The sequence below is a fragment of the Acinonyx jubatus genome, chromosome D3, assembly GCF_027475565.1.
Source record: "Acinonyx jubatus isolate Ajub_Pintada_27869175 chromosome D3, VMU_Ajub_asm_v1.0, whole genome shotgun sequence".
Lineage (NCBI taxonomy): Eukaryota > Metazoa > Chordata > Mammalia > Carnivora > Felidae > Acinonyx > Acinonyx jubatus.
In genome coordinates, this window is record NC_069392.1 from 55,764,685 (window position 1) to 55,792,479 (window position 27,795).

Sequence of the window (27,795 nt, forward strand, 5' to 3'; positions counted from 1 at the left end):
CGGTAGCTAACTGCGCCCAGACACTAAAGACCAATCGCGCCAGGAGAGTGGGCGGACCCGGCGTGGGCGTGGCCGCCTCCGCCCCGCCCTCGGACGCCTCTGAAAAGCGGTGTGGATAACGCCTGCAGGAAAGGCCACCACGCGGGTAGTTCCGCTCCGAGGGCGGAAGTGCGCGTCCAGGCCTCCGCCGCGGCCCAGCCAGCAACATGGTAGCGCCCGTGCTGGAGGTAACTCACGTGTTTTGCTGCCCAAACCGGGTGCGGGGAGCCCTGAGCTGGAACTCCGGGCCCGGAGGACTTTTGGCCTTCGGCACATCCTGTTCCGTGGTGCTCTATGACCCTCAGGTAAGAGAAGCGGCTGGACGCCTGTTTCCATGTTCTTCGGGGTCGGAATCCTCTGGGTGCGCTGCGGCCAGACTGTAGACACTCCTGCAGAGCGGCAGATAGGGTGTGTGGGCGAGGGGTCGCCTTGGGGCGTGCAGGACTCGTGTCGCACGCCGCGGCAGCCTGGGGTCACCGTGTACTGCCAGTAGCCTGTTAGTCTCACGTAGCCCCCCACCTGTCCCACGTAACTCCCCACATGAATGACAGCCATTTCTGAAAACTTCCGTGGGAACAGCCGTACTGTTAATGAGTTCGGGTTTTAAAAGATTCGCCATTTAGGTATGGATGAAAGCCATTATCACAGGTGGTACCTCACTTCTGTATTTCCTTCAGATTTACTTAACAAGCTTGTATTGGGTTTCAAAGAAATATTACTTGTATTTTGACTTAGGGAGTAGATATTTTAAAGAAGGCGCCGGTGGGGTAAATGTCAAAGGGATTAGGAATCCTAAGCAGTGGTTATAGGGCAGGGAGTACATATTCTTGGAACTTTACCAAGTCTATTGATTGTTTTCTTGGTGCTTTAACCAGGCTTTTTTTTCTCCCCCTTTAAAATGTTTATTTTGAGAGAGAGAACGCATGCAGGGGGGGTGTCAGTGGGAGAAGGAGAGAGAGAATCCCTAGCAGGTTCGGTGCTGTCGGCCCGCGGAGCCCAACCACAAGCTCTGTCTCACCAACTGTGAGATCTTGAGCTGACCGGAAATCAAGAGTCCAGCGCTCAATCTCGGGAGTCCAGAGCTCAATTGACTAAGCCACGCAGGCTCCCATAACCAAACTTTCCAAGTGACTAGTTTTTGCAGTCTTACCAGAGTTATTATGACTCCATTCCCACTGTCTGATTTTGGAGGATGCAATTAGTATCGCTTCTCAAAAGGAGCCTCAGTGTAAAAAGTAGAGTGCTAGAAATGAAAATGTAATGCAGGAGATAGCTCTGTGTATTTCTTATTGTACTGCTTTATTTGATTAAAAATCTCATTCTCATAATCTTTTCACATTCAAATTTATATATGAAATAGCTGTGTTTTCTGTATCTTGAGCTGGCTTCCTGCCTCTTTGTTTCCTATTGTTGCCATGCATTCTTTTTTTTTTTTTTAATGTTTATTTTTGAGAGAGCATGCACGTGCGCATAAGTGGTAGGGGAGGGGCAGAGAGCAAGAGAGAGAATCCTAAGCAGGCTCAGAGTTGTCAGTGCAGAGCCCCAACTTAGGGCTCAAACTCACCATGAGATCATGACCTCAGCTGAAACCAAGAGTTTAACCGGCTGAACCACCCAGGCGCTCCGCCATGCCCTGCCATGCGTTCGTAACTGGCAGGAGGAAGCATGGAAAACCAAGGAAAACTTTACTGAGACAGTCAACCAAGGACTGACTCAGCTGTAGAGGGCAATTTTTCTGCAGCCACGTAATGTATTTGTGCCCGTGTCTTCCATCACATTTTTACTTTTAATGATAGCCTCGTGGCCATGTTAGGGGATTTTAACTTACCAAAAAAGAAGTATGTTGGGCCTAAAAAGTACTTTGTTACATATCTGTTGTTTGGGCTCTAAATTAAATATAGGAATAAGAGCATGTCAAATGCTAAAGTAAAGTTTTGGTGTGATACTCAGCAGATTTTTGAGGACCCTCTGTGCTAGTCCTGGACTGGATGGTGATGACACAAAGATAATGGGTAATAATTCCTGCCCATCAAGGAATTCTTAATCTAGTGAGAGAGACCGTGAAATACTATAAATTGTTTCACAGCCTCAAATAACTTATGTGTGAAATATACCAGTTTTTGCACATTCACATCTGAATTTCAGTTGGCATTTAAGCAGATAGGAAGCTTGTGCTGTTCATAGTAAATAGGGAAAGTGGCCCTAAAGAGGAAGGCACTGTAGCACAGAGTTAATATCTTCAGTGCGTGAAGTAAAATAAAGCCCAAGTGTGGAGGGATGTTACTGAAAGCACAGTCTGAGCGGCTGCTGGGAACTTGACTGTACCCCTTGAAGGGATCCCATGTCTGAAGACCTTAGTTGTGGCCTGGTAACTTTGTTTCTTTAAGGCTGATGACCCAACATCTGATCAGCCATGGCATATAAAGAGAGCCATGAATTTGACTCCAATAATCATGAATTTCTCTATTAAGGGGTTTTTTTTGGTCAGTAAAACCCCGAGATTGGTACAAGCATGGTAGCAGTAGGCCCTGAGACCTGTGGGAGCACAAGAAAGAGTTAGCCTGGGGTATCCAGACAGGCTCCCCAGTAGAGAAGGACCAAGGTGGTCAGGAGGAGCTAGCAGATAACGACCTGAGAGCTCAGTGTGCTGAGAACAAGGAACATCCAGAATATGGAGTGGTGACAAAGGCAGGCACACATTAGAGTGAACGGATAGTTTAAGCTATGGTTTAGAGTTTATGAATTAAGGGAAGTGATTCTGTTTGAAATAATCCTGAACTTTTTATTAGCATCAAAACCATTGACATCTGACTTTTATTAATTTATTAATTCCTCTGGAGGATAATTTGTAATTTACTAACTGGTGTTTTCTTTTGTAAAGGAAAGGGTTGTCATCACCAACCTGAATGGTCACACTGCTCGGGTCAATTGCGTACAGTGGATTTGTAAACAAGATGGTTGTAAGTATTCATCTGTTTGTTAAAGGTACTTTCAGTTGTTTTCTGCTAAGTATGGTTAGTCATTTTTCTAAAAAGAATTGCTTTTAGATGGTGCTTCCAGAATCCTTTGGAATTTGCTGAAATGTCTTATATATACCTACTGTGGTATTCTTATGGACTCTGAAATAATTTTATTTTCTATTCCATAAACACTTATTGAGAGCATTCTGAGCCATGCACAAATACAGAATTTGCTGAATAAGTATGACTTTGCTATGATTTTATTTGTGACATTAAAAAAAAAGTTTAGGGGCACTTGGGTGGCTCAGTCAGTTGAGGGTCCAACTTTGGCTCAGCTCATGATCTTGCGGTCTGAGGGTTTGAGCCCTGCGTCTTTGCTGACAGCTCAGAGCCTGGAGCCTGCTTCTGATTCTGTATCTCCCTCTCTCTGTCCCTGCCCTGCTCATGCTCTGTCTGCCTCTCTCAAAAATAAACATAAAAAGATAAAAAAGTTAATAAGCCACTTATTTCAATTGGTAATGCAGTATTAGTCATGGTAGGTCAATAAAAACCATTAAATAGTAGAAAGAGTGGCTGTTGGTGCAGATATTAAAGCACAATTGTAATTATATTAATTGCCGCCAAGTGACATCAAAGACTACTTGAATTTCAGTATAGGGATTTATTATGAAATGTTAATTTGGGCTTGTATATTTTATCTTTAAAAGTGAGGTTATATAAAATGAATTGCTTGTGTTTCAATGTAATCTGTAACTATTATGTTTGATTTCCTAAGATTAGGGCTCTACCAGTAGATAATTAAGATATTTTTTCTAACCCAAGTATTAGTGATATATAAAATGTTAATAATATCATTTCATAATTTTAGGAGAACCCATCTGGCTTGGTTTGTAGAGCATGTGACTGGATCTCAGGGTCATGAGTTTAAGACCCATGTTGGGTGTGAGCCTACTTAAACAACAACAAAAAAACCTTTCATATTTTTATTTTCATTTTTTTAATGTTTATTTTGTGAGAGAGAGAACATGGAGGGGCAGAGAGAGAGTGGGACAGAGGATCTGAAAAGGGTTCTGTGCTGACAGCAGAGAGCCCAATAGAAGGCTCAAACTCACGAACCATGAGATTATGATCTGAGCTGGAGTTGGATGCTTAACCGACTAAGCCACCCAGCTGCCCCATTTCATATTTTTAAAATGTCTGATTTTTAACACATTACTTTTAGGGACCTTATAGTAATTCTCAAAATCATGTAGTTAAATAATTGGCTTAGTGTCTGTGATCCATGAAGAAATTAAAGCCCCAAGATCACAGCTGGCTGGCAGTAGGGTTTGGACATGAACCTCGGACTTCTGACTCTGGATCTAATGTTCTTCAGACAATCCCCCTGTTGCTCCCCTAAATATCTAGCACACAGACCAGAAGAAACATAAGTGGAAAATTATATTTGATTATTTCTCCCTTTTTGGTTGTTACTCCTTATTCTTCTGTTATCCACAAGAAGTTGTGTTTAAAAGAGCTACTCTGAAATATTTGTCTTATTTCAAAAATATGTCATATACGTGATAGCAGTTGACTGTAAATGTCTCACATAGGTCATTCCTGCCGAAAGTATTTAGCGTGCATCTTACATGTTGAAACAACCAGGTATATCCAGATTGAGGGACATTTGTAAAACAACTGGCTGGGACTGTCATTGTCCCAAAAAAAGGGGACTGGGAAACTATTCTAGGTTAAAGGATATTAAAAAGATATGGCAACTAAATATGCAATTTGTGGTCCTTAGGTTCAGAATTTATAAAAGTTACAAAAGACGTTACTGGGACAATTCAGGGTAATTTAAATATGGACTGTATGTTACGGGTGATACTGTATCAATCAACAATTAAAACTTTTGAATATGTTAATTGTCCTGTGGTATGTACGGAAATGTTCTAATTCTTAGGTTACATATAATAAAGTGTTAGAAAGTCAGAGGTCCTGATGTCTGCAACTTATTTTTAAATGGTTTGTTAAAATAAAGGGATCTGTGTATGCGTGTATAGAGAAAGTGAGCTGTTAGGCAAATGTGGCAAAACGTTAAAGTTGGTGAGTCAAGATAAGGGTATATGAGTTTTCTTATATCTTTTCTATAGCCTTGAGAGTTTTCAAGACAGCTGGGGAAAAAATAAAAATATTTATGGAGATTTAACTTTTTTCAGCTCCTTCTACTGAATTACTTTCTGGAGGATCTGATAATCAAGTGATTCACTGGGAAATAAAGAATAATCAGGTGGGTGGACATGTTTATAGTTATAAGAAAAGACCTTTATCTGCTTTTATTTTCATCTTTTTGTCCTTTCTACTGTATTCTTTTATGAAGTTGCTTTATTCTTATCAGTAATCCAGGTCCTGTATCTTCTATACTTCACATGCCCTGTACCCTTCCTTCTGATATTTGCTCTCATATTCACATGCTGTCATTCATTTCTGTGAATTTCCCATCATTTTGTAATAGTTTTCACACTGCACATACAGGGGCTATTTGTTCTGTCTTCACTGATAGCATAAATTAGTACTGCCTTGTTCACAGGACAGCTGTTACCATGTGGATATAGATTTACATAATTCTGAGTGATGTTATAATATGCAGTGCTGAGTATGGACGGATTTCTATTGATGGACACTAGGTTGTTTCTAGTTGTAAGCAAAGATTAAAAGTTAGCGTGTTAGACATTTGAACATCTGTCATGCAGTAGATGTAGATGAGGCAGAATCCTATTCATGATTCACGTACATGGTTTTGAAGGCAAAATCTACTTGAAGAGTTAAAGAGCAAGGGTAGCTCCGTAGATAATGTGCTCTAGCTTGCTGTACCACAACCGTGGTGCTGTGAGTTTAGTAGAGTTTTAAGAGGTGGTCTTTGAATTGGGTCTTAAAGTATCAGGTGGTTTCCTTGGGAGGAATTAAAAAAAAATTTTTTTTAATGTTTATTTATTTTTATTTTATTTCTTAAAAAAAATTTTTTTTTAATGTTTATTTATTTTTGAGAGAGAGAGACAGAACGTGAGTGGTTGAGGGTCAGAGAGAGGGAGACACAGAATCCGAAGCAGACTCTGTGCTGACAGCTCAGAGCCTGATGTGGGTTTCTAGTCCACAAACTGAGATCATGACCTGAGTGAAGTTGGGTGCTTAACCTACTGAGCCACCCAGGTGCCCCTAGTGTTTGTTTATTTTTGAAGGAGAAAGAGACAAAGTGTGAGCAGGGGAGGAGCAGAGACAGAGCGAGGGAGACACAGAATCCGAAGCAGGCTCCAGGCTCTGAGCTGTCGGCACAGAGCTCAACATGAGGCTTGAACTCATGAGCCATGAGGTCATGACCTGGGCCGAAGTCGGAAACCCACCCGACTGGGCCACCCAGGTGCCCCTCCTTGGGAGGAATTTAAGGGTCTAGAATTCCTGGGAGGAAATTCCTGGCATGAATGAAAAAGCTCAGTTGATAAAGAAGACCACCTGTTCAGCAGTATCCAGTCTTAACCCAAGCCTAGGCTTTAGGACAGGGCTTTCTAAAAAAGTTTGTTCAGGGAGGTATTCATCTCTCAAGAAGTTAAGTGAAAAAAGGAATCTATGGCCAATCAAGGTTGGGAAACACTATATTCTATACCTCCTTTAGAGAGTCCCAGTGCACCGTGAGTATAGTGAGGGCTCTGTAAAGTTCTGACATGGACCAACATGAGTATCTTTAAGTACCATTTCCCAAGCTTCGTTCAAGTCTTAACTTTTTTTTCCCCTTTTAAGTTTCTTAGCATTCCTTGTAACTGAATGACATAGTTCTGGACATGTTTCTTGATAATTCATTGTAGGCAGTACTACTAGAGAAGTACGGTAGGGGAAGGTCATGTGGAAATGTAGATACCAGCTTTAAGAGTTTGTTCTTTATTAGCAGGCACTAGGAAGTCCTTGATGATTTCTAAGCAGAAGAGTATGAATAACAGAAGAAGATTAATCTGACAGCAATGTGCCATATCACAGTAGGAAAAAATAGGAAGAAAGCGATGTGGGGTGTTTTTGAAGGCAAAATGATTTTGACATTGACTAGTTATTAAAGGAGTGGGAGCTGGTGTTAGGGAGTAAGTAATAAAAATAGTGGGATTCTGTTTCCAGGTCTTGGGAGAAAGGTGCTTCTACAAAGTAAGATAGGGAAACTGGAGGAAAGATGTGGAATTTACTTGTAGACATTTCACTTGAATTGCTGGCCTGGCATCCATACTTGTCCTCAGAAGGAGAGGGCAGGTGCGGAGGTGGGGATTTTGGAAGTACCTAGACGTGAATGAGAGCAAAGGGAGGTGTAGCAAACTTAACTCCTGTTTGGACTGATCTTGGTAGAGGAATCCAGAGGGAGTGAGTGATTTGAACACTTGATTTTGAGATCTTGAGGTGAGACTTGAAAAACTCTTTCCTCATTGCTGCCCCACGCTTCTGTCAATAGGGGATCACTGAGCAAGTATCTGGTGGCAGCAAACTTCAGGAGGAGCCAGAGGAGAAAATGTGAGGCCAGACAGGGAGGACGGCAGGAGGGTGAAAGGCATAAAAGGGGGTTAAAGGGAATAAGAGGATTTAGAGGAAGGGGCCACACATGGAAACCTTAGAGCCTTACAGGCTCCTTTCCATATGCATTTCCATGTATGCAGGTGTTCAACACACCTTGACTTCTGATAAAAGGAAATCTAAGCTGGTAGAATGAGAGGTTTGTCTTTGAAGAGTGAGCATTGTTTTTTAACAAGGTGACAAACTTGAGAGGTTTCTTTTGAGTTTTTAAAATTCTCTGATGGTTGACATACACCCCTGCTTAAAAATGTAAAATGAGTATTTTCAAGAGATTTAAATTTGGGGGGAGTAATGATATAGACACATGTGAAGGAAGTTTACAGAAAAGCATGAAGAAGGAAAACAAACTAAGTACAGAACCTCAACAGAGTTAACATTCTAATGAACATTGTTGTAGTTCTCTATTTCGTGTGTATAATTATACATACAAGAGATTATATTGTACTTGAGTTTTTTAAAATGAGTTTTCCAAGAAGCCAAAAGTTAATGGCTGCAGGAAGTTAGTGTACAGAACCTTATACATAATTATTTTCTTGAATGGCAGAGTTCAGCTTAATTGGGAAAACAATTGAAACATTTAAGGGATCCCACTATTTTGGGAGATAGCAAATTATAGAAGATACTTCTCAAAGGATATGATGGAATCTCACACATTTTGAACTCTAAAAAATACACCTAAAATAACAGAAATGATACCACAGGGCATAATCTTGCATGGCAAGCATTTAGATGATAAACAAATGGAATTTCTTAGTTCTGTTTGCCATTTTTTTTTTTTTTTCATTTTCCAGCTGTACTTGATTCAGGCAAGTATCATGAGTGTATGCTAAAAATATTTGGTTAAAGTTTGATGGAGAAGTACCAAGTTACAAAGTATAATCTTACATAACATTACGAAAAAAATTTTTACCTTCGCAGTGAAAAAACATGGCAGACACTACCTTTACTAGGATACCAAGCTTAACTTCACTAATATTGGCACAGAGTGATATCATGTGCTTCCTGATGGGATGCACATGGATAGTAATGTCAAAATGTATACCCTGAATCTATTCATGAGGAAATATCAGACTGATCCAAAAGAGAAACATTCCACAAAGCTGGCTCTAGTCTTCAAAAAATATCAATGTTGTGGTTGTCTTTCCATGTTATCCTTTTTGTTGACTACAGTGTGTATCTACAATAATTTAATCAGTTCCTCCTAAAAATTTTAGGTTGATTGCAATTTTTCACTAGTATAAAGATTGTGTGATGAATCTTTTTCTGCATTCGTTTGTTACTATTTGTTACACTAGTGTGGTTAGCATCTCAGAGTAGATTCTTAGATGTGAAATTGCTGTGTCAAAGGGTATGCACACTTTAAGTGTCCTTACTGCAGTCAGACCAACTTCTCTGAAGTTTACTTGCTCTTCAACTCTAGAGGATGTATTTCTGGGTCAGGTAGTTTAACAGTACTTTTAATTCTGTGATTTTAATTCAGTAAAGGTAAAACTGTTAATTCCTTTTTTATCACCGTATTTTTGTCAATTCTTTCTGATGTAGCTTTTAAAAGCAGTCCATCTCCAAGGCCACGAAGGACCTGTTAATGCAGTGCATGCTCTTTACCAGAAGAGGGCGTCAGGCATTGCATTCCGTACACTGATGGTGTCTGCAGCTTCTGATTCTACTGTTCGAGTCTGGTCTAAAAACGGTTCAGAAGGTAGGTTTAGAGAAATTATAATACAAATGAAATAGTAATTGTCAAGTGACGAAAGAACATACATGTCAGTTTCTTTCAGTCTTCGAAGTCCTTTTATTCTCTGTAACGTTAAAAATTGACCATTTATGTCCACATGGTCATTGGGTCTCAGGATTGACTTCTCTCATCCCTGTTGCACCCAGGGCTGTTGACGATGCTGCCCAACCTTTCTAGGTGGATAAGCTCAGTGTTAGTTGTTCATGGTGTTTTTTATTTCTTAGTAACATGCCTTCAGACCTTGAACTTTGGAAATGGATTCACTCTGGCTCTCTGCTTGTCTTATTTGCCTAGTACTGATGGTGAGTATCCTGCTGAGTATACGTTAAAACAGCAGTATAGGTGCCTGGCTGGCTCAGTAGAGCATGTCACTCTTGATCTCTGAGTTGTGAGTTCGAGCCCCATGTGTAGACCCTACCTAAAAATCCCAAAACACCACAAAAAACAGCAATATGTTTTTGTATCTCCCTACAACCAGACACGTTCGGTTTTAATATTGTATCTAGATAAGTTGAAACATGGAAAATAGACCTTTTAAAAGAATGGAAGTATAGTTGACACAATGTTACATTAGTTTCAGGTGTACAACATAGTGATTCCACTACTGTGTTCCTTATGCTACGTTACCCAGAAGCGTACTTTTGTTTTCAGTATTCAAATGATTTGTGTATAGAACATAAAATTAAGAGAAGTTGTAAGAATTTTGATAGCTGTTGAAAATTTAAGAGACCTAATATGTACTTGGGATTGATGCTATTTATCGTGTACGTTATCAACATCTATAGATCTAATTTGGGAAAATGAACTCTTTGAAGGCTGAGATCTGGCATAAGTTGAAAAAAATACTAAAGATGAACCCCATGAACATTCCTCTGATGATGAGAGCCTCTTCACATCCTGCATAATGACCATTGGCCCAAGATCACTTAGAATCTCCCAACAGAAAAACTTCCCTTTTGCTATGAAACCCATCTGTACGTACCTTTGATTGTCCTCCACAGAGTTGTTGGCCAATGTGGTTCAGTCTGTCTCTGCCGCCTCAGTTGTCTGGAGGACATACCTGGTGGAGAGAGGCCACCAGCCTCCCTTGCCCTCTGCAGCAGCAACTGCAGCTCCGTGTTACGATGTGATGAACTTTGTGCAAGGGCTCCCTGGGAGGAGGAACTCCCACATTCTGGCTTCATAGCAGAGAATTTAGTTTCTTCCCATCCACAGTGAGGCCAAGTGACTGGAGTTTTTGTTTTTGTGTTTTGTTTTGTTTTTTGATGTTTGTTTGTTTGTTTGAGAGAGCTGCCAGCCAACGTGGGAGGGGTGATGAGTGAGGGGGACAGAGAATCTGAAGTGCTGACAGCAGCAAGCCCCATGCCCTCAAACTCACAAACCTTGAGATCATGACCTGAGCTGAAGTCAGATGCTCAATCGACTGAGCCACCCAGGTGCCCCTGGGGTTTTTTTTGTTTTTTTGTTTTTACCTGATTTAGAGTGAAAAAATCTTTGAAAAACAAATTTAGAAAAAGACTCCTAATTTTATCTGCTGTCCTTTGGTAACGTGAATTTTTTTATAGTCCTACCTTTCATAACATTTTAACCACGTATTTAATTACCTGCTCTTTTTTTTTTTTAAAAAGTGAGGTATAATTGACACGTATTAGTTTTAAGTATACAATGTAAGGATTTGATATTTATATATATTGTGAAATCACACAATAAGTCTGGTGAACATTCCTCACCATCCATAGGTACAGAATTTTTTTCCTTGTGTTGAGAACTTTTAAGATCTATTCTCTTAGCAACTTTCAATTATGAAGTAATTGTATGTGCTTTTATTTTGTTCTCTACTTGCTTCATGAATTTTGTTTTACTGTTGAATTCTCAAAGTGTAAGGTCCTTGAAGTAACAAACCCTTAAATCTTTGTGCAGTAGCCATGATGCTGGACTCCTACATAACTCGTACATTTTCTGGCTGTGTTGGACCAGCAACTTTTCATATTAATCTTCTGGTTGACATGGTGAAATGCTGCCAACTTGCTTTTTGTGTTTCTCTTTTCACTGCTGCTTCTATCGTAAATGACACAGAATGGAGGAAAGGACTCGCAGCTAATTAGCAGTGATTCTTTGCCGAGTAGCTGTTTGGTTTTTTTTTTTATTTGTTTTGAGAGACAGCACAGGGGAGGGTCAGAGAGAGAGGGGGAGAGCGAATTCCAAGCAGGCTCTGTGCTGTCAGTGCAAAGTCCAACACAGGGCTTGATCTCACAAACTGTGAGATGATGACCTGAGTTGAAATCAGGAGTCTGATGCTCAACCAACTGAGCCACCCAGGCACCAAGTAACTAATAGAACATTTGAGATTATTCATTTTATTCCTACAGACATTTATTGAGCACTTTCAGTTTGTTTGTGCAGGGTGTGGGACATAGAAGTCTGGATTCTTTACCAAGTTCTTAGAATCCATCATAGGTGATAATCATAACATGTGATGGAATATTTACAGTAAAGCCTCTTTTTATCCTCCCAGTACCAATATTAGCATGTGGCGATGATGACTGCAAAATTCACTTATTCGTTCAACAAAATGACCAGGTAATTAATGATTTTATTAAGATACTGGAATTACGTTCTGCTTAATTACACATTTTAATGCAGCCTAGTTCCAGATGATAAATTTTAGGGATGTTCTACTACTCTAAACTAAAATAATCCAGTACGAGAATCTTTTTTGAAAGTCCTCTTTTAGATGGTTTTCCACTCTCTTTGAACACAAGTAAGTGCTGCCTTGGCCACCTGGTCCAGAGTTGTTAGGTGGAAACGGATCATTAGATGGTGGAAGGACAGGAGGAAGATGCTGTGGTGGTGGTTTATAAATTTTTTTTTGGTAAATTCTAAATAAATTATATCTATGGTGAAATACAGCTGGTAGTGTTTGTCTTTCTGAGCTTACCTAGATATTGAGACATTAGAGGAGAAAAGTTCCAGAAAAGGGGTTGGGTCACTTAAAACTTCAATAGTAGAGATACTTCTTTCTTTACCTTCTATAGTGAAGTTTAAAACGGTTGTGAATGTCCGACCACCCGACTTTTTTCTACAGAATAATACGTGTCATTTTATCCTGTAAAAATTTAGAGTATTTATCTATTTATAGATATTACATACTCAGCATTGCTCCGTTAGATAAGTTAGATGACTATGAGATTTTTTCATTCCCAAATGAGAGCTCTATCTTATGTCTGATCAGATAGTGTTGCCAATTTAAAAAACAAAAAAAAAGTGCATCAGGACTGGCTGTGACCCCAAATGAAATCACTGATATACCTGAAAATTTAAATTCTTACATCAAGTCTGATGATTTTTGTTATCTTACTAGTTTCAGAAAGTGCTTTTTCTCTGTGGACATGAGGATTGGATAAGAGGCGTGGAATGGGCAACCTTTGGTCAGTATGAAATCTTGCTGAAGTTCGTATGATGGGGCAAGTGTGTGGAACTTCCGGGAAAGCAGTCTGTTGTGTTTTCATTTAAAATTTTCTTTGTATGTAACATTTTTCTGTTGTCCCTTTTAGAAAAGAGGATACTTACCCCTTTTGTTAACGATCAATTGGGGTGGCAGAGGATGAAAGCAGTTGATGTTTTAAAGCGGACACTAGCTGACTATTACACACGTAGACATTCTTGAGGAGTTCTTTGTAGAATTTTGTAGACTGTATAAGAACACATGTCATAACCATTTATTGGTATTGTATGTATATTTGCCAATGTTACTGAAAAAGAATATAGGTCAAGTGAATAAAGGGCTGGGAGACAAAGTCTAATTTTTTCAGGAAGTTTAAAGATCTGCATATTGTGGAGGAGAAAGTCTTACACATAAATTTAAGATATAATGTTTAAAAAAATAATAAAATTTGTTGTTTTATTAGGTAGAGATCTTTTCCTGGCGAGCTGCTCACAAGATTGCCTGATACGAATATGGAAGCTGTATGTAAAATCAACATCTTTAGAAACTCAGGATGATGATAATATAAAGCTGAAGGAAAACACTTTTACGATAGAAAAGGAAGGTGAGTAATCATGAAAATATTTGATGTTAACAGTTTCCTGACTCATTCATAATATTATTAACACAACACACCTAGGTGAAGGTTAGTTTTTCAAAAGTATCAGATACCTACGTGAAACGGATACTGTGCATTTTTAAAAACAATTTTTTTAAGGATAAGTTATTTTTCGTATATGAAACTTTTCTTCTAAACCACGCTTGTAAGATTTTTAGAAATTGCTGAAAATGTTTACTATTCTCTCAAATTATAAATTATAAGATGCCAAATTTTTCGTTTAGCATCGGAAGATCTAAAAGAATAAAGTAAGTTATCCGTACCTTTACTGGATGAGAGAAGACGAGCCAGAGCCCTACATTTGAGTGGGATGTGTAATTCTGATTTTCTTATTGGGTGGTAATCAGAGCAGTACCCCTGCATGGCAGATCCTGTTGGGATGTTGTATTTGAAGGAAATATTTTTAAGTGTTCAACTAAATTATAGTGTTGTTCACCTAGGAGTACTCTCCTTTGTTATTACTCTTCTTGGTTTTGAAGCCCTTTAGAGTTGAGATTTTGGTATGTGGTTTTATGGGGAAAACCTAGAAATCCTTAACCAGCATGTCATGAGTAGCTGGCTATTCCCAAATATGAAATTTTGTTACATTTTTATGAATGACTTTGAAAGGTCCAGTACTGATTTGACCTCCTTTATTTCTGCATTTTTCTTAATTTTTTTTAAAATGGTATTTTAGGCTATTATATGCTGATAATGACTGAGGATAGCCAGGAGGCTGACATGTCTGTTTTTCCTTTTTCATTGCAGTATAACAGCAGCTATCCCAGAAAAGTTTTAAAATTGGACATACTCCTTAATATGTACTTATGACTAGAGAAAAATTTATGTAATTTTAGAACTTTTTGTCTTGTAATTTTGAACGAGTGAAGTTAATGAAATTTATTTTTTTGTTGAATTATTGACTCTAAATCATGTTTCTCTTCTGACTTTTGGAAAGGGAGTACATAGTTGTACAACTTTGTTGGTATGGAAATTCTTTTTAGAAGAGCTTTCAGGAAGAATATGTCATTCTTTTTGTTGTAGGTATTAAAATAGCATTTGCGGTTACTCTAGAGACTGTGCTGGCTGGTCATGAAAACTGGGTAAATGCAGTTCACTGGCAGCCTTCATTCTACAAAGGTAGGAAGAAAACATACTACATACTTGTCATTTCAGTTGAATCACACATGTAGAATTTTAAGCTGACCAAATGTAGTGGAGGAAGTGTTTTTAGTGTGACCAAGTGCTCGCTAACTGGCTGGCTCAGTCAGTAGAGTGTGCAACTCTTCATCTCGGGGTTGTAAGTTTGGGCCCCGCATTGAGTGTAGAGTTTACTTAAAATCTTGGAAAAAAAAAAAAAACCTAAAAATCTCATATATAAGACATTTTTAAGTTGGCACAGTATAATACTACAGTTAGGTTCTCCTGGACATTCAGTCCCATTGAAACTTACACTCCTAAGTGGGAAAAGTGTGATTCCTGCTGTGAGGCTGAAGCCACCATGTACCTTTTCACTTGCTCTTTAAATGCTTTCATCTAGTCTTCATGGCGTTTAAGAGAAACTGACTTTTTTTTTAATGTTTTTGTTTATTTTTGAGACAGACAGAGACAGAGCATGAGCAGGGGAGGGGCAGAGAGAGAGGGAGACACAGAATCTGAAGCAGGCTCCAGGCTCTGAGCTGTCAGCACAGAGCCCGACGCAGGGCTCGAACTCACAGCCCGTGAGATCAAGCCCTGAGCTGAAGTCGGACGCTTAACCGACTGAGCCACCCAGGTGCCCCAAGAGAAACTGACTTTTAAGCCAACTTCTCTGGAACTTTTCCCCCTGGAAATAGGAAGTTGGTAATACTGAGCCACATCATTTATGAACAAATAAGACTCTTTCTCCCTCTTTCTTTGGCCCTTAACCTCTCTTCGTGGAGTGATGGTTGCTTGCTGAAGTTGGTGCTGTATCGTATAGCTGAACGAGGCACAGGCCTCATAATCTTCCCCTGACCCCCTCACCGAGGCAAGAATAGAGACGATCATTAATGAATACTCAAGTAACCGCCGTCCAACTGTTATTAATATTGTCATATTTTTGCTGCAATTTAAAAAAAAGTAGATATTATTGGTATTGAGGGACCCCTGTGTATTCTTTCCCGAACTCTTTCCCCTCCATTCTTCCCTTAGGACAACTACAAGGCTGAATTCACTGCATATCATTCCCATGAGTGTTTTTATACTACTACTATACATTTCTGTAGCCACAAACAGTATTGCTTTACAGTTGTTAAAACTTGATAACAATATGTATTCTCTTACATCTTGGCTTTTAGCTTAACGTGTTTTAGAGTTGTACTCGTGTTGATTCATGTAGCTCTAATTTATTTATTTTTATTGAAGTATAATCCATTGTCTAAATGTACCACACCTCGTTTATCTGGTCTAACGTAAACCTCTGTTGTGTTTCTAAAATGTTGCTATTGCTGCAAGTGAATGTTCTTGCAGTAACCGTGTTGTGTTTTTCTGGTAATCTACAAACAATGCTTGTTGATCACCTAAAGGCATTAGTTTTTATTCTTTAGATGGTCTTCTGCAGCAGCCAATGAGATTGTTGTCCGCCTCAATGGATAAAACCATGATTCTCTGGGCTCCAGATGAAGAGTCTGGAGTTTGGCTGGAACAGGTAAAAATGTGAATATTTACAGAACAGAAAATTGGGTTTAATAAATGATATTTAGCCCCCAAGTCTTTGTTCCTAGAGCTGCAAAAGTGTTCACTCTTTGTATGTGTTAAGTAAGTGAGAACATAAAAATCTCTGGAATCTGATTTCTACTGTGAGAATTGTGGACTCTTGATTACCACTTATTTTCTATTGCATAGGTTCGAGTAGGTGAAATAGGTGGAAATACTCTGGGATTTTATGATTGCCAGTTCAATGAAGATGGCTCCATGATCATTGCTCATGCTTTCCATGGAGCATTGCACCTTTGGAAACAGAATACGGCTAACCCAGTAAGAAAAGCATTTTTAAATAAAGCATGTGTTCTCACATAGAGTGAAATGAAACTTAGGTAAACAGTGTTATGTACTTCCTATACTCTGCCAGAAACATAGTTGGGGTGTTTAAGTTCAAATGACGTCTCTCTTACTCACTTTTTCTTGTAGACATTATACTGTAGTTACACTAAGTGAGAAACTGATGCTTTCCCAAGAGGAAAAGTATTCATTTGTTCAGTATCGTTGGGGTTTTGAAATTTGCACATAGGTCAGTTTTCTATGTAAGTGAACTTTAAGCTGTATAAATTGTTTATTTTTGAGAGAGAGAGCAAGCTAGAAAGGAAGGGGCAGAGAGAGAGAGGGAGACACAGAACCTGAAGCAGGCTCCAGTCTCTGAGCTACTAACAGAGAGCCTGATGCAGCATCTGAACCCACAAACTGAGATCATGACCTGAGCTGAAGTCAGAGGCTTAACTAACTGAGCCACCCAGGTGCCCAAGCTGTATAAATTTTAGGCTCTGCCTTTAAGCTCTATAAATTTTTTGATGAGAATATTTCCTATAATGTGTAACATCCTGTCTTCTTTAAAAAAAATTTTTTTTTAACATTTATTCATTTTTGAGAGACAGTGTGAGTGGGAGAGGGGCAGAGAGAGAGAGGGAGACACAGAATCCAAAGCAGCCTCCAGGCTCTGAGCTGTCAGCACAGAGCCTGACATGGGGCTCGAACTCACAGACCATGAGACCATAACCTGAGCTGAAGTTGGATGCTTAACCGACTGAGCCACCCAGGCGCCCCATGTAACATCCCTGTCTTCTTAAACAAGATAACATAATTTGGTCTTTTCTTGGGCAGTGAAGTACTCCATAGACAATTACTGGATGAATGACTGACAAAAGGGCAATAGGACCACCTGTTATTTTGTGAAGGAATGTATTAATGCTCTCAAGTTGTTGATGGGTGTAATTTTAAATGGTCCTGTAAATACTGGGCTGTTTTACATCTTTTTTATAATTGTTAGTTTCTTCTCAAAGAGGGAATTTTCCTTTAGTCATCTAGCTGCCTTTCAGTATTATTCCTTCTCTTACTTTCTTTTTTTTTTAATTTTTTTTAATGTTTATTTATTTTTGAGACAGAGGGAGATAGAGCGCGAGTGGGGGAGGGACAGAGAGAGAGGGAGACACAGAACCTGAAACAGGCTCTAGGCTCTGAGCTGTCAGCACAGAGCCTGATGCGGGGCTCGAACCCACGAACCGTGAGGTCATGACCTGAGCCGAAGTTGGATGCTTAACCGACTGAGCCACCCAGATGCCCCATCTCTTAACTTTCCAATTTGCTTCTGATCCACTTTTTTGGGTTTGGGGAAATTGCGGGAAAAGTGGCTAAGAGCACAGACTTTGGAGCTGGACAGTCTGGCTTCAGGCCCAGACCCCAGCACTTACTGGCTGTGTGCCCTCGAGGTCTTTGCCTAACCTCTGTCTCAGGTTCCTCCTGAGGAGGGTAAATAGAAAATGTAAAACGTGAATAGAAATATCACCTACTCTGGGGTTTCTATGATGCTTCAATGAGTTAATATTTGTATACTATGTAAAACGGGTCTGGCACCTAGAGGTTACTGTATGAATACGTTAAGTAAATAAATGAAAGAAATAAGAGCATTGAGTGAAATGTGAGTCAGCAGATTCTGAATGTCCATCTGATGGCTTCCTTTAAAAAGTAAAAATTCATGGATTTGCATAAACTTTAGTTGGTGGGCTTTGTAATAGTTGTGTCATCTGTGAAGCTTTCTCAATGCATGGAGTGATTTACTCTTTCCCTTATATCTTCCATTTGGAGTTGACCTTCGAAGACTGTTTCTACGAGTATGGAATCAGACCTGTAAATACAGAGAACACACTGATGTTTTGCTGAAGGGGAAAGGGGACGGGGGTTGGCCAAGTAGGTGAAGGGGAGTGGGAGGTACAGGCTTCCAGCTGTGGAATGGGTAAGTCACGGGAATGAAAGATACAGAGTAGGGAATGTGGTCAGTGGGTATTGCAGTAGTTTTGTATGGTGACAGATGGTGGCTACACTTGTGGTGAGCATAGCATAATGTATAGACATGTTGAATCACTGTGTGGTACACCTGAAACTAATGTTAACATTGTGTGTCAACTGTACACACACACACACACACACACACACACAACAAAAAGATTGTTTCTACTATGAAATGAGCTAAGGCACTGTTAAAGAGGATATTTTTTAGGATAAAATTTGTTCTTGGAGCTCCTGCTAGTCATATTCAGCTTTAGTTTTTGAGGGCCTTCATAGAAAAAAAAGCATCAGATGAGTAAAAAGAAACTCAAACCACGAGACAGAATTCAAGGAAATTTACTTGTGCTTATAATTTGACTTCCAATTTATATTAGCCCCTTACTAAGGTGACTTTTTTTTTAAGAGACTTTATTTTTTTTTTTAAGAAGTTTTAGGTTCACAGAAAAACTGAACAGAAATTACAGAGAGTTCCCATATACCCTCTGCCCCCACACATCCACAGCCTCCAGAGTGGCACATTTGTGACAATCAGGGCTGATTTTAAGAAGAAACACTGTCCTTTAGGACTGTTCTAGTGGAAAACTGTACTGATAGTCCAAAAGTGCTGCCTTTCTTTCAAAACTTTTTGGAAACTGCCATTGGTGCTTACCATAGAATCAATTTTTTCGTCACAAAAGAAATTAATAGCATTTCTTAGTCACAACCTTTTTATTTTTTTGACCAGAAAATAATATAGCTTAACTTAATCACTGTATTCAGCATACTTGTCTTTGAATGACATTTTATTGATACAAATTTGATTTTTCCTCTAAAGATCACATTTTACCACTACTTGTGATTCTGTGTGGACCAGAGATAAGACGTTTTGTGTATTTCATTGTCACTTGTTCACATGGTTGCTGGTACAGGTTCCCTCTGGAGGTGGCCAGCTAGGTTTGATTTGGACTGTGTTCTCTACACCTGCAGCTCCTTTTGTTTAATAAAGCCGTCAGAATCTACCAGTTTTACGTAATACCCTTTATTATGTAGTTTCATAGAAAAATACTCACATAATACCTAGTATGTGCCAGCATTGTTATGAGTGCTTTACAAATATAAATTCATTTTATTCTCATAACAGCCATACAAGCTTGGTAACTTTCCTACGGAAGAGTTCTTTGAGGCAGAGAAAAGTTAAGTAGTGTCTGACTTCTAGGAGGCATTCAGTAAATGATGAATGGAGGGAAATTTCCGTGGGTTACTGCTTTAAAGGAATATAGCACAGATTTGAATGTTTAAGTTCTCATGCTTGATTGGAAAACCCTTCCTTTTATTTTAGGATCCTACTATTTTAAGATCCCATCTTTTTTTTTTTTTTTTTTTAAAGCTTTTCACATGCCGGGGGGCATCAGTCTTTTTCATCATTAGCCCTGAGGGCATTATGAAATGGATTCTGAGTAATGCTGATCTTTGATTATTTGGATGTGTCACAGTACTTTCATTGCAGAGAGAGTGGACTCCAGAGATTGTTATCTCAGGGCACTTTGATGGTGTCCAAGACCTGATGTGGGATCCGGAAGGAGAGTTTATCATCACTGTTGGTACTGACCAAACAACTCGACTTTTTGCTCCATGGAAGAGAAAAGACCAATCACAGGTAAGTGACTTCCTACTTGACTGATCTACATTAAAAAACCTCCATGAGCACATGAAAAGTGGGGCAACATTGTTAGCCCCTGCAGAAGTGCAAGTTAAAACCATGCCGCGATGCACTGTATACCCTCAGCTGCAGTAGACGGTACTGACGGTGAGGAGCAGTGGGAAGGGTGCAGAGCGCCTGCAGACTTCCTGTGTGCCGGTAGGGGCGCAGAATGCTAACAGCCAGGCAGGAGGGCAGTTTGGTATTTTCTTAGAAACTTAAACATATGTATACTCTTGCCAGTTTAGACAATTTAAATGTTAGTTGTTTTCAAAATGTGTTTACTTCAGTTCTTTTTTTTTTTTAATTTTTTTTTTTAACGTTTATTTATCTTTGAGACAGAGAGAGACAGAGCATGAACAGGGGAGGGTCAGAGAAAGGGAGACACAGAATCAGAAGCAGGCTCCAGGCTCTGAGCTGTCAGCACAGAGCCCGACGCGGGGCTCGAACTCCCGGACCGTGAGATCGTGACCTGAGCCGAAGTCGGCTGCTTAACCGACTGAGCCACCCAGGTGCCCCTACTTCAGTTCTACATAAAAGTTCAGTTATCCCTTGTAATTTTAGGTTTAATTCATAAAACACTGCCAAGTCTGTAACAAAAGCTAATTTCTAAAGTCATATAGTATTAGATACTAGTGCTTCTGGGCAGTTTTTGTTGAGTAACTTTTCAGTCTTGGCCTTGAGCTCAAAAAGTCGCAACAGAACTTTACCACTGACAAGCCATTGACCTGTGCTATGTGGTAGAGGAAGTCTGTGTACTCAGCTTCAGTTCCTGACAAAAATTCATGGAACTGCCTGTGGGTTGGTTAGTCCATAGAAACGAGTGAAAACTGCCACTGACAATACTACTTCGGTAGCGGTGGGAGGTTCAGATTAATAGAGTTGAGTTAGTTAAAAAACAAGGCAAATGATTTTCACTGGTTTTCTGTGGCTCTTTGTGACTTGTTACCCATATAGCTCAGCTGTTGTTTATTAATCATCTATTTAAAAAATAGATAGGGGCACCTGTGTGGCTCAGTCAGTTAAGCATCTGAGTCAGGTCATGATCCCATGGTTTCTGAGTACAAGCCCCACATTGGTCTCTGCACTAACAGCACAGAGCCTACTTGGGATTCTCTCTCCGTCTCTGCCCACCACCACCCCCCTGCCTCAAAATAAATTTAAAAAAAGTTAAAAAGTGGATAAATCAGACTTGACTAAAATGGAAAATTTCTGTTCCTTGAAAGATACTGCCAGGAAAATGAGAAGTCCAGTCACAACTGGGAGAAAGTATTTACCAAGCACATCTCTGATGAAGGATTTATATCTAGAGTGTATATGTATGAAGAATATCTCAGAAGTCAGTACTAGGATAATAGTCCAGTTTAAAAAAACCAAAAGGGCAAAAGATTTGAACAGATATTTCTCCAAAAAAGATATAAGGAAATAAGGACAGGAAAAGAGTCTCAACACCATTAGTCATTAGGGAAACGCAAGGTAAAGCTGCAGTGAGATACCATCACACATTCACCTATCAGAATGATTAAAGTAAAAATACTGAGTGTTGGTGAGGGAGCAGGCAGCTGGCACTCTCGTACACTGCTGGTGGGATTGTAAAGTGCATATCCTCTTGGGAAAATAGTTTGGCAGTTCCTTAAAAATGTAAATATGCATCTATTATATCATCCAGCCATTCTACTTATAGGTAGTATCAACCCAAGAAAAGTAGCAGCCCATGTCCATGCAAAGACCTGTACAGAAATGTTCACAACTGCTTTCTCAATGAAAGACAAGCTGGAAACAACTTGAATATCTATCAGTATGTAAATGGATCAGTAAGCTTATATGTATGTGTATATATATGTATACACACACACACACACACACACGTATATATATGTATATGTCTCCATACAAGAGAATCCTACTCAGTAACAAAAAGGATTGAATTATTGGTAAATACAACACAGATGAATCTGCTTTGTTGTCCTATTTCCATGCATGATAAATGATTTTGCATCTGACATTTTGCTTGTTGAAAAGAATTTGATTTTTGAAATGGTCATTTTTATTTATCCTATTTTAATACGCAGGTTACTTGGCATGAAATTGCCAGGCCTCAGATACATGGGTATGACCTGAAATGTTTGGCGATGATTAGTCGGTTTCAGTTTGTGTCTGGAGCAGATGAGAAGGTTCTTCGAGTATTTTCTGCACCTCAGAATTTTGTGGAAAATTTTTGTGCCATTACAGGCCAGTCACTGAATCTTGTGCTTTGTAATGTGAGTATCCCTCTGAATTTAGTTATGTGGAACTAAATCCATTGACTTCATTTTAAAAATATTTGCTTAAACCTGTAAATGGAGATTATGGGTAGAAAGGAAGTCAGATTGGATTTATTATTGTCTTGACAAACTTGCACATTGTGGCATGCAATAATTTAAATGTTTAAACCAGAAATTTCTTTAAAAAGTCGTCTAAGACACTGAAGAATTAAAGTGTTAAATCAAGGTAGGAATACCACATATCATCACTGTGATTGGTACTTAAAACAATATGTGATAGGTAGGTCATATTTTCAGGGAGATTGCCATGTAACTGTGGTTAGAGGTAGGGAACAGTAGAACTGAAGTGCTTGCACTTACTACGTAAGACCAAGGATTTTTTGGTGGCTAAAGTAAAATATTCATAGAAGGAAGAGGTTACTGCACTAATGAGAAAATGTTTAATGGGACCTTATTTGGGTTTTGAAAGGGTAAATTTTTTTTATGTTTATACTCTTTTTACAGAAGATTTGAGCTACTGATAAAAATACATAAGTTATGGGGCACTTGGGCATTCGGTTGGGAGTCCAACTCCTGCTGTGGTTCAGGTCATGATCCCAAGGTCGTGAGATTGAGCCCTGCATCAGGCTCCATGTTGAGCATGGAGCTTGCTTGGGATTCTCTCTCTCCTTCAGCCCTTCTCCCCCTCTGTCATGTGTGCATACTCTCTATTTCTCTCTCTCTTTCTTTCTCTTAAAATTAATAAATACATACATAAGTTATAAAAATTATAAAGTAACTACTTTTGAAGGAAGGAATTAGGAAAATAGTTGTGTTACATAGAAGTGTACCATCTTATGGTTCTTAAAGTTTGGTCACAAATTTGGTTCTGAGATTGAAAAGGGTAGGTAGGTACACTTGATAGGGAAAAGGGAGGAGAGAGAGAACACGCACACGCACGCAGTAGGGTGGCTCTGGCTGTTCGAATGAAGAGTAGTATATCCAGAGAAATGGAGAGAATGGGAGAAAGTCAAATGCTGGAGGACCTTGGGAGGCAGGCACAATTTAGACTACAGGATGCTGTTGTAGGTCCCTAAACAAAGACAGTGATGAAAAGTACTTTGGGGTGAAGAGAGAGCAGGATACATTTGAGCCTGGAGACTCTGAGGACAGGGCAACTAGCACCAGTCCGGATAAGACTGGAGAAGAAAGTGTCATTTGAAATAAAATTTCCAACTAAGTCTATAGAGTGTATACTGAGCACCCCATGACACAGGCATTCTTGATTATGTGAAGAGAGGTTAAGGTTCTGTTCTGCTTCTTTCTAACCATAATAAACAGTGGGAATGAGATCAAAAGGGAAGTCTTGTTTGGGATTATAATGCAGTGCCACAGGGTGGGAGGGCAGTTAGTTTCAGGATCTCTTAGTTCTAGGGATTGAAATGTGGTTTTAGGGCTCCATGAGAGCCTTAGTCCCAGGTAGACAATCAGTTCTGTGTCCTAAGCTAACAGAGGTTTCATGGACTAGAAAGCCTCTTGCTGTATTTTGGGGTTTGTTCCCCTGCTGAATGTTGGGTTAGGTTTGTAGGAGTGCTTCTTACTGCTCTTTTCCATGCAGTTTTTCCTTGGTTTCTGAGATAAAGCATGCTGTGGCTTATGTCCCAGGTGGCTGTTCTCGATGCCAGGTTAGCATATCGTTTTTTACGAGATGATTTGGTTGGTATACATTGCAGAGTATAAACAGATCATTGGCGCTTCAAATGGCACTCTAAAAGTTTTTAAAAATACTGAGTTATTTAAATATGTTTAATGAAAATACTATATGCCTTTTTGGGAAACAGTGGTGTCTGCATGTGCATCATTAAGGATGTGCTTGGGAGACTCTTGGAAGTAGAGCCCTGGGCGTGCCATTTCAACCCACTCTGCTATTAGAAACGAGCCCAGTGCATGCCCTGTCAGACTCCAAAACTCACTGAGCTGTTAGGGTTTGATGAGCTCATGGATGACAGGATGCCCGACTTTATGGATTGGGTAGAGACTTGGGGGGGGGTTAACTGCAGCCTGTTTGTGGAGAGTGCTTAGCATTGCATCTTTGGTTTAGGAAATGGAAGTGTGGGCAGATAGCCACACTTGTGTTCTTTAAATTGTTCCTCTGCATTTATGAGCATGACATTTTTGGTTGCCTGAGGTAACAGTAACTTTTAGTGTTTAAAACATGTATCATACTTTTTATTCCAGCAAGATGGTGATCTTCCAGAAGGAGCTACTGTCCCTGCGTTGGGGTTATCAAATAAAGCTGTCTTTCAGGGTAAGACTTTAGTGTCCAACATTTTTGAACCCATTGTATTTTAAAACCTAGTTACACACTTGTATAACATGTTCCTCGTGTTCATTACTGATCTTTTTTTTTTTTTTTTTTTTAATCACAACACATGCATTTGCTTTCTCCACCAGATATCTCACGATAAATACTCCGTGTATACACAGACCCTGAAATAGGTACAGTTTTCACAAAGTGTGTTTCATGGAGCTCTACCACCACACATGCTAATATGGGTAGCCTGAATAATGTGTCCGATTGTTCTAAAAGTTTGGGAAGTGTTAGGTCAAAGAGAGAGGAAGAAATCGTTAAGGAATTGACTAGCGCTTCAAAGAACACATCTGGCAAATACTGGAGTACTGAAAGTACCCTTGGATTTGGAATTGCATTGATACATCTTGAAGTACAATCAGTACTTTGAAGTTCCACTACTTTGTAATTGATGCTCTTAATATTGGGACGTATATAGGACATATAAATACCGTGACTATATACATGATGTTGACGTGTTTCTTTTAAACTAGGAGATCTAGTTTCTCAGCCTTCTGATGAAGAGGAGCTATTAACGAGTAATGGTTTTGAGTATCAACCAGTGGCCTTTCAGCCTTCCATACTTACTGGTAAGAAATGGTAAAAAGGTGGTTTGATAGTCATTAGTACACATAGTATGGTACCTGTCACTATTGATCTAAAAAAGTGCTATAGAATTCACTTATTTGCGTGAAAATAGAAAAAGTAATTGCAGTGCTATACATTTATCGTAGAACCTCCCACTGAGGGTCATCTTCTGCAGAATACTTTATGGCCTGAGGTTCAAAAACTGTGAGTTAAACTGTGCTAAGCTCTCTGATCTGATTCTGTCATAACTTGTGATTTTTTTTTTTCCCACACAACTTGCTTTTTTCCTTTGCTTTCTTCATACCTACATTCCGCCCCCCCCCTCGCCGATCTAAAAATCTTCAGTGGCCTTCCCAAGAGGCAAGAATCAAACTTCACATAGATTTTTATATTACTATGCATTCTATTTCCTAGATTTGTTTATTGGTCTTAATTTTTAACATTGTATTTCTTTTCCTTTCTTAAAAGGACTTCTAAGATTTATTATTCTGTTTTTTGTTTTTGTTTTTTCCCCTTTGGTGGCTCTCCGTCAAAACCTTTCCCAGATATATTGTGTATACACTAGCTAGGGGTGAAAACTTGTATTTTAATCTAATTGTTTGAGTAACTTGTATCACTTGTAGGAAGCTGGCATTTTCCCCAGTATCTCTGTTTTTTCCCCAAATGTTTGCCTCGACAGAAATGTACTGTCCCCTGAAAGAATTGCCTGTTAGCTAGATAGATTGATGTTGTTCTTTTCACGTTTTAAAACTTTGCAGCATGAGAGTAGGTACTTTTACTAATACAGGGGTCATGTATTTTCTCTTAAATTTTCTCTTAAATTTTAGATTTTCTCTTAAATTTTCTTTTTAATTTAAATTTAAATTTAAATTTAATTTAACAATTTAATTTTTTAATTAAAATTAAAATTTTTAATTTAAAAATTTTAAATTTTCTCTTAAATTTTCTCTTAAATTTTAGATATGGACACGGTTATGAAATATTTTGTGTTGCTTGTAGCAATTCAAAGACTCTGCTTGCCTCAGCATGTAAGGTAGGGGATTATACTTTTTTATTCCACTTGGTCACATGAATCACATGAGTCCTCAGGCACCTGCAGGTTGTGGCGATGGAGGCAGAACCCTACATGAAAGGCCACTGGGGCCTGCTTTTTTGGAGTTTTGCTTTCTCAACCTCTTTTTCCTTCTGTCCCTTCAAAAGCTTGCAGTTGAGGAGCGCCTGGCTGGCTCCGTCCTCGGTAAATAAAGTGTGTCACTCTTGATCCTCGGGGTCATGAGTTCAAGCCCCAAGTAGGGGGTAGACCTTACTCAAAATAAAAAGCTTGCAGTTGCATTTTAAATCTGTTTCCGCCACACACTTTTGTTCTTAAATACTTGGTTTGACCTGATCTACACCTGATTTATTTAATCAGGTATTTTTAAATGACCTAAAAATGTGATAAATAATTTGAATAATTGGAGTCCTGGAGACACAGGGGAATGAGAAGATGAAATCCAGAGTGCGCTCTGTTTGACCATTTCTCTAGGAACAGACTTGGGACTGAGCAAAGTGCATGGGGTCACTCAGCCTGTGCCGGGATGGGACAGGGTGGTGGCCAGCTCACTAGCATGGGGCACTGCAGAGTAGTACTTTTCAGTGTTTGCTTGTGAGACTAATCTCGTACTCCCTAGTCCGTATCTATCCCTGTTCTGTGCAGTGAACTAGTATGTATGGAGGATCGTCTGAAAGGTCTTGAGACCCCCCCGTTTTATCTACATTGTCTAAAGTATATTTACTTGTTTCAAGCGTGATGATGTGAGTTGCCTATCTGGCAGGTCCCTCTGTCCCTGCTTTTGCTGCAGCTTCTTGCTGCTGGCCTGTATTGAGAGGCATCATAAGAAATATCGCTGTGCCCTTCCTGCCCCACCTCCTTTGCCTGTTGTCCTGTCTGTGAGAGTGCTACTGAGAGTACTTCTTCTGTTACAGGGGCCTGGGGGGGGAGAATAGAGCTTGGTGGCAGGAATAGCTATGCTTCTGCTGAGCAGCCAATTCGTTTTTAGCTTTCAGCACTATCAGTGATGTGTAATTGATTATTTCCTTTTCAACTTGGCTTGCTTGTAGCAAATGTGTACTTGGTTTTTGTTATTTGTATACTTTTTCTAAGTATTTTATATTTTAATAAACAGTAGAAAAGAAGTGTGGTTGATAGTGTGGCTTGGAAAGTTTAAATCTGAAGGTTTGTCTAAACTCACCTGCCCAGTAGAAGGGTAAATAATCCATGGAAACTTCTAGTTCTTCTGGGCGCCAACCTGAAGGTGGCTTGGTTTCTTGATCGGAGGATGCCAGCCACAATTTTGTTTTTGACTGGTAAAGCAAATGATTAGATCCATCTTTCTTTGAAACTTAACATTTTAAACAATTTTATTTAGATGTTGTTAGCTTCTTATAAGCTGTGTGTTGAAACTGGCTAATTTGATAAATTTTGACATATGGTTTATACGTGAAATCATAACCACAATTAAGATAATGAACATAGCC

At 39.3% G+C, this 27,795-nt stretch overlaps 1 protein-coding gene across 3 annotated transcripts in view; it reads left to right on the plus strand.

Moving 5' to 3' along the window:
- Nucleotides 1–53: 53 nt before the first annotated feature.
- The window catches only part of ELP2 (elongator acetyltransferase complex subunit 2), a 43,520-nt gene continuing 15,778 nt past the window's right edge, over nucleotides 54–27,795 (plus strand). The window contains exons 1-17 of one of the 3 annotated variants that reach the window (XM_015082337.3): nucleotides 207–344; nucleotides 2,921–2,999; nucleotides 5,198–5,268; nucleotides 9,126–9,282; nucleotides 9,543–9,620; nucleotides 11,834–11,898; nucleotides 12,680–12,746; nucleotides 13,227–13,367; nucleotides 14,445–14,540; nucleotides 15,968–16,068; nucleotides 16,266–16,397; nucleotides 19,906–20,055; nucleotides 22,170–22,358; nucleotides 24,579–24,648; nucleotides 25,185–25,280; nucleotides 25,425–25,482; nucleotides 26,239–26,311. In XM_015082337.3, coding sequence (XP_014937823.2) covers nucleotides 207–344; nucleotides 2,921–2,999; nucleotides 5,198–5,268; nucleotides 9,126–9,282; nucleotides 9,543–9,620; nucleotides 11,834–11,898; nucleotides 12,680–12,746; nucleotides 13,227–13,367; nucleotides 14,445–14,540; nucleotides 15,968–16,068; nucleotides 16,266–16,397; nucleotides 19,906–20,055; nucleotides 22,170–22,358; nucleotides 24,579–24,648; nucleotides 25,185–25,280; nucleotides 25,425–25,482; nucleotides 26,239–26,311 — 1,761 coding nt within the window. Of the gene's footprint in view, nucleotides 345–2,920; nucleotides 3,000–5,197; nucleotides 5,269–9,125; nucleotides 9,283–9,542; nucleotides 9,621–11,833; nucleotides 11,899–12,679; nucleotides 12,747–13,226; nucleotides 13,368–14,444; nucleotides 14,541–15,967; nucleotides 16,069–16,265; nucleotides 16,398–19,905; nucleotides 20,056–22,169; nucleotides 22,359–24,578; nucleotides 24,649–25,184; nucleotides 25,281–25,424; nucleotides 25,483–26,238; nucleotides 26,312–27,795 lie in introns of all 3 variants that reach the window. The other 2 variants (XM_053206681.1, XM_027068782.2) reach the window with 2 other exon arrangements.